General features: G+C 43.4%; 1 protein-coding gene across 1 annotated transcript; it reads left to right on the top strand.

The window, feature by feature from the left end:
- The first annotated feature begins 236 nt into the window (after nucleotides 1–236).
- Nucleotides 237–3,373, top strand: LOC124290474 (alpha-amylase-like). Its single transcript, XM_046727186.1, has 3 exons — nucleotides 237–559; nucleotides 1,634–1,763; nucleotides 3,079–3,373. The coding sequence occupies exons 1-3, from the start codon at nucleotides 237–239 to the stop codon at nucleotides 3,331–3,333; spliced, it is 708 nt and encodes a 235-aa protein (XP_046583142.1). The 3' UTR covers nucleotides 3,334–3,373.
- Nucleotides 3,374–7,127: the final 3,754 nt, after the last annotated feature.

Consider the following 7,127-nt stretch of genomic DNA (forward strand, 5'->3'; position numbering starts at 1 on the left):
TCTCTGCAAATGCACTTAATGATCCAACAATTCCCTACGTATATGAATCTATTAACTTTATTGAATTTCAAGGTTTGGCTATCTAATAGGATTAAATTATTCACCTAAACCCACCACGCCACGTTGTATGTTGCGTAAGGCCTTAACGTCCTTCACCCCTACTGAAGGTCAAGGTCACGCGCTTGCTTTATAAAGGGATGGGGAAGTTGTACAGGGTCATTCTTTCCACATCGAAAATGTCGGACACGTTCGTCCTGTTACTGTTGGGCGCCTGTTCCCTTACTGTGGCACAGGATTTCAAGAGGACTATCATCGCTATAGAAAAACCAACTACACACGGGGAGTATATGTTTCTTAGGGGCGGATCTACGAGTGGACAGAAGCTTTCCATAAGGCACAACGTCGAACCAACTGACGAAACGTCGTTCTTCGCTCAGACGTCCAAGGGTGACTCGACGTTAACTTGGTCGTCCTACGAGAGCGGACAGGGAGTGTATCGGGAAGGCTGGATAGTGCGGTCTGCTGAGGGAACACCTATGATGTGGACAACCGATGATGAGTAGGTGCATCATGAGTGAGTGAGTGAGTCGGGGGTGTACGTGAGTGAGTGAATCGGGCGGGTGTGTGGGTGAGTGAGTGTACACCGATTATGTGGATAACGAATGAAGAGTAGGTGTATCATGATTGAGTGAGTCAGGTAAGTGTTTTGGTGAGTGAGTCAGTGAGTGGGTAGGTGGGTGTTTGGGCGAGTGAGCTAGTAGATAGGTGTGTGAGTGAGTGTGTGAGTGAGTGAGTGTACACCAATTATATGGATAACGAATGAAGAGTAGGTGTATCATGATTGAGTGAGTCAGGTAAGTGTGTGGGCGAGTGAGCGAGTAGGTACGTGTGTGTGAGAGTGAGTGAGTGAGTGGGTGGGTGGGTGTATGGGTGAGTGAGTCAAGTTAGTGAGTGAGTGGCTGGTCACGGGGGTGGTAAGTGTGCGAGTAATATTAGTTTTGATAGTAGGTTTGGTTGGTTGTGAAAGTTTTATTAACAGATTTAGTCAGTGGGTATTTGAGGGAGGCATAGTTTCGGAGACACAATGAGTCGGTGTAGGGTTGATTGACGACGTCGATAAACAGTTACTTACAAGATGAAAATCGATGATTTCTTCACATGAGGTGAGGTGAAATTGGGTTTTACGTCGTACTTGAGAATATTTCGCTCATATGACGACGTGCATGCGTGTGTATGTGTATGTGCGGCTGCTTGTACTAGCCCAGACTGAAGCTGGTTTTTTAAAGTGCTAGCACACTGAGATACCATGCCGCAGTTAAGCATGAATACCCCACTCAGACATATTATACTGACTTCGAGCCGACCAGTCCTTGTTGTACCCATTAATGCCGAGCGCCAGACAGAGACCAACAAGTACCATATTTTAACATCTTTTGGTATGACGCGGTCGGGGATCAAACCCGCGACCTTCCGCTCTCCGGGCGGACGCTCTAACCACTACACCACGGGGTGGTATCTTCACATGACCAAAGACGGGTAGACTGGGGCAGCACACTAGATCTGTAAAGAGTGTAAACAACCTCCATGCACACAGGCATCAGACAAACCATTTCAAGCCGCCATGTTTGTTCAGGTCCTTCGGTACCAACGTCGACACCGACGGCGCCGGGTACTGGGAGCTGAACACGGAGGGAAGCGGCTACTGGGTGGTGGACGTCGACATGGACTGCAGTGCCACCCAAGGAGGCTGGTTCGCATTCAAGGTACGTCCATGGTCCTACTCCTATTTAATATACTCTACCATACACACAAACAAACCCACGCAATCACTCACTCATTCAGTAACATGAGACCACCAAGATAGTGGTTGACATGTGAGGCCATTAGGAATGTGCAATATAATCAAGTTTATATTAATCGTTGTGGTTAAGAACAGATTTCAACGTGAAGATCCACGTTAGATTTCGTCTTCAGCAACCCATGCTTGTCGTAAAAGGCGACCTACGGGATGGGGTGGTCAGGCTCGCTGTCTTGGCTGTCACACTCTTCGTATCCCATTTGCGCAGATCGATGCGCACGCTTTTGATCACTGGATTGTCTGGTCCAGACTCGATTATTTACGAACTGCCGTCACATAGCTGGAATACTAACTATTGCCGAGGGGGCAACAAATAACAATAACAAACGAACAAATAAACAAACAAAAAGACAAACAAATAAGAACAAATTTACATTTTTGTAGCTACTGAACGCTCCTGCTAACATTGATCTTACTGAATGAATAGGCCAAAACAACCAAACCTGGTCCATATATTACCATAGTGTTAAAGGCGATCTCTTAAACGTCAGATAGAGACGGAAGTACAATAAAAGTATAAACACAGCCATGTGACATGCTCCGAGACGACTGGTCCTTGTTGTATTCTCTTAACGCCGAGCACTAAGTACGGCAATTGTACCATCCATCTTTTAAATGTATTTTATCATGATGGGGCTAGTGGTCGAACCGACCATTAGCTCTTGGGGCAGAAGTTTTATTCGTAGCAGTCACAAGGGATCATTGTGTCGGTTAGTGAGTAATAGAACTAGTTTAGCGCCGCTTTGAACAGTATATCAGTTATATAAGAGTGTGGCGGTTTGAGATTGGAAGAACGCCTGAATTACATACATGTAGCTCACTGAAAACCACAAACACACGTTTGGTGGTAGCAAACCAGGAAGTAGAGCGAATCTTGGATTCAAACCAATGATCACAGGTTTAAGTGAGTAAGTGAGTTTAGTTTTACGCCGCTGTATCAATATTCCAGCAATACATGACACGAGACATGTGCTTCAAACATTGTGCACATGTAGAAAATCGAACCCGGGTCTTCGGCGTGACGAGCGAACGCTTTAACCACTATACTACTCCACCGCCCCCACATATCCTAAGGGATTACCCGTGCCCCTTGAACACATTGCGAAAACTACTTTGAGGGGCATCATCCCCCCTCCCTATGAACAGCATTTATTTAATTTTTAATTTTAAAAAGCAACCTTGGTTGATCTGATAATTGTAAGTGAGAGTTCATGTCACAGGGCTACCTTATCGACCTCTACCGCTACAAGTCGGAATGGGAGGGCAGCTACATTAACCAGTACTCCTGCGACGTGAACGGCACCCGCGTCAACGTCCCCGGCGCACAGTCGTGGAACCACTACGGTATCTGCGGCTTCTTCAACATCGTCCGCTGGAATGATGGTAAATGCATGGCTCAGGAGGTGGCCGTTGTTGAACAGTTTGTGGAGGTAATTAGATCCCCGCCAACTCCGGAACTCCTTGCGGAGATTTAGTCCTTCCTTGGAGAGGAGCAATAAATCGTATAAAACTGTTTGGCTTTAATTTGTTGTATTTTGTTTTGGTGTGTGGGGCGCCATTATGTTCGCTTGCCGATTCTGACTCTCATCTCACCTTGAAGGTTTGGACTGTCACCAATAAAACGAAAGACTTGAGGTGAAAGATCTTTTACCAAAGCAAGACCAATATTGTTGATCAATCTCCCAAACCCAATAGCGAAGGTCGATGCTCATGAAGTTGATCACTGGATTGTCTGGTGCAGACTCGATTATTTACAGACCGCCGCCATATAGCTGAAATATTGCTGAGTGCGGCGTAAAGCTATACTCACTCACTCAATCTGCAAAACAACATCCAGGACAGTTCAAGTGAATGCTGAAAACAGTTTTCTTTTACATTGTCTTTGCCTGAGGGCGGTGGGGTAGCCTAGTGGTTGAAGCGTTGGCTCGTCACGCCGAAGACCCGGGTTCGAATCCCCAAATGGGCACAATGTGTGAAGCCCATTTCTGGTGTCCCCCGCCGTGATGTTGCTGGAATATTGCTAAAAGCGGCGTAAAACCAAACTCAGTCAGTCAGTCAGTCAGTCTTTGCCTGAGCACATCTGAGCAGTTTGTTGGGATATACTTTTATTTATTATTATTATAAGGGGCGGTGGGGTAGCCTAGTGGTTAAAGCGTTGGCTCGTCAATCCGAAGACCCGGGTTCGAATCCCCACATGGGTCCAATGTGTGAAGCCCATTTCTGGTGTCCCCCCGCAGTGATTTTGCTGGAATATTGCTAACAGCGGCGTAACACCGAACCCACTCAGTCAGTCAGTCAGTATTATTATTATAAACCGGTGTTCAACCGTCACAATCAATTCTAGACACAGTGTTGTAATGAGTGTATGGCGTGAGTGAGTGTGTGTATGGCGATTATATTCTAAGCCACATCAGCTTTGCGTTAGCTGTAACGCTAAATGCATATGAATCCATTCATGCATTTTGACCCAACGACTCATCTAAAGGTGTGTTGTACGTTAAACTGTCAAAACTAAATGTAATTTACCTGATACGCCTTGAATATCCCAGCATTGAAAGCATGTCGGCCGATACACCTTGGCTACACTACGACGATGCTGAAGGCATATTGGAGTGAGTGAGTGAGTGAGTGCGTGCGTGCGTGCGTGAGGATTACGCTGCCTTGAACAGTATTCTAGTTATACAGTACAACCAGAAAATATTGAGAATTTAAAGATTGTAATTTATTAATTTTTGTCACCCATTACTCACGTATTAAATGTGAATATTAGCAGAACATAACTCCAGATTCAAAGACAGGTGAACAGTTAGTATTTTGTCAAGTCACCATGGGCAGCAATGCAGGCTTCAAAGCGACGGGGCATACTACTGATCAAAGAAGTTAGAAAGTCGTGGTCCATGCTGTCCCAATATCGGACCACCTCTTCTTTCATTTCAGCAATATTTGTCAGATTTTTCTAATTGACACTTTCCTTCATAAGTCCCCAAATATTTTCTATTGGATTTAGGTCAGGGCTATAGCTTAGCCAATTTAATAATGTCATATTTGGGGTCAGAAACCAGGCCTATGAATGCTTTGAACGATGTTTTGGGTCGTTGTCCTGCTGGAAAATCCACAAATGTCCATAGAACACGTGAACAGAACACGTAAATGTCCCTCGAGAATATCTGTGTACCGCTCACTGTTCATATTCCCTTTAACAACACAGAGGGGCGTTGTCCCTAACACAGATATGCCACCAAACACGTTAAATTTTGGACTGTACTTTGGGCGCTGAAACAAAGGTTTTCAGTTTGTTTGGTCCAGAATTTCAGTGTATTAGGAAACAGCCACACAGAACTTTCATCTGAGAAAATCACATTGTCCCAGTTAAAATTTCTATGCTGTAAGCACCAGTTCAACCTTCGCTCCTTTTGTTCAGGTTTCATGATCGGTGATGGAATTCCTCGACTTTTTTGCCAACCCATTGCATGCAGCATAGTTCTAATTGTCTCCTTACAGACAGCCACAGTTCCTCTATCAATCATATCCAGCCATATGTTTTCTAAACTCCTTCGTTTGTTTTTAGAAACAAGAATACCAAGCCGCCTCCTATCACCGACAGTTAATTTTCTGGGCCTACCTGCGCCTCCCTGGTGCTCAATGCCATATCCATTTGCAATATTTTTCAAAACACGATAAACAGTGGACAAAGGGATGCCTGTTCTACTTGAAATCACTTTAGCTGATCTGATGTCCTTGTTGTAATACTCTAAAATCAAGTTCCTCTTCTCTAAATCATCCATACTGAGGATCACTGAAAATGTCGTCTGCTAGCAAGTAAACAAAGGGGGATAATTCTTCACAAACTAATGAAAAAGGATTAACGGAGTTGTCTCTTGAATGAAACCAAGCACTTGATAGCTGGTCAAGGTTGTTTATACAAGAAATCCAATTAAACATATTCCTAAATTTCTCAATAATTTTGGTCATACTATATCACAGCGTGTCAACCTAAAGTAAAATGAAAGCCGAAAATAGAGCATGTATCACTGCCTTAGGCGACAGGACTTTTAAAGTATGAGTGCTGTACACGACTTCGTCGTGTGCACCATGTACAACGGCCACAGGCACAAGCTTACTCTGATTCGGCAGGTTCCCGATGCCGACACTTGCCGGTGTGGAACCCATCACGCCGGACTCTACAACTCAGGTGAATATTTTACAATATCATGATAATAATCCTCCAATACACCAATTGTAACCCGTAAGACAATGCTTCAGCTGGCCATAACTTGCGGGAGTAGCTTAGCATCATGGGAGACCTGTCAATTCCAACAAGGCTGTAACACTGTTAATGTTGACCCTGTTGTCAAAACAAATGCAGAAAGTCTATACATGTGAAATGTGTCATTTACAACAAAGGGGGAAATTGTATAACTCGTGTGAACAATTTGTGTCAAGGCATACATTTATCTGAAGGAGGTCACTGCTTTTATTAGAAACCCATGGCCTACTTACTTATCTGCCACGTGGGTTATTTCAACCACGTGGCTCGCGCATCCTACCATCTTCATCCTAACATGTGCATAAACATGCACGCAAATATATGCATAAACATGCATGCAAATCTGTACATAAACGTACACGTAAATATGTACATAAACATACATTGAGGATACTAAACAACCTTCCGTGTAATACCATTTTTATTTAACGAGTTAATGATTTGATGCTTAATCTTTCACGAGTTTAATAAAAATGGTATTTCACGGAAGCTAGTTTAGTATTCTGTTTATTACTCTCCAACATAAATTGATAGATAACTCTCAGCTTTCCACGAGTCAAGTAAGGTCTAATACCATTGTGACTGAGGTATTAGCATTGTGACGTCATAACTGTAAAACATTATGACGTCATACGTCTAGCGGTATTACAGTAGCGTAATATTGTCGTAAAAATATTACGCTGCAGTATCTTCCACGGGCGAGTAATAAACGCAAATATGTACATAAACATCCACGTAAATATGTAAATAAACATATACCCACATGTGCATAAACATGCACGCAAATATGTACAAAAACAGGCACGCAAATATGCACATAAACATGCACGTAAATATCTACATAAACATATACCCACATGTGCATAAACATGCACGCAAATATGTACAAAAACATGCACGCAAATATGTACAAAAACATGCACGCAAATATGTACGTAAACATGCACGCAAATATGCAGATAAACATGCACGCAAATATGTACAAAAACATGCACGCATATA

This window comes from Haliotis rubra, unplaced genomic scaffold, assembly GCF_003918875.1.
Source record: "Haliotis rubra isolate DU_JTF1 unplaced genomic scaffold, ASM391887v1 Scf1124, whole genome shotgun sequence".
NCBI classification, from domain to species: Eukaryota; Metazoa; Mollusca; class Gastropoda; order Lepetellida; family Haliotidae; genus Haliotis; species Haliotis rubra.

Bases quoted from the DNA above. Each gene is read 5' to 3' on its own strand.
- LOC124290474 (XM_046727186.1), top strand. From the start codon at position 237: ATGTCGGACACGTTCGTCCTGTTACTGTTGGGCGCCTGTTCCCTTACT. The intron at 560-1,633 runs GTAGGTGCATCA...ATGTTTGTTCAG, and splicing joins ATGTGGACAACCGATGATGA to GTCCTTCGGTACCAACGTCG. The intron at 1,764-3,078 runs GTACGTCCATGG...TTCATGTCACAG, and splicing joins GAGGCTGGTTCGCATTCAAG to GGCTACCTTATCGACCTCTA.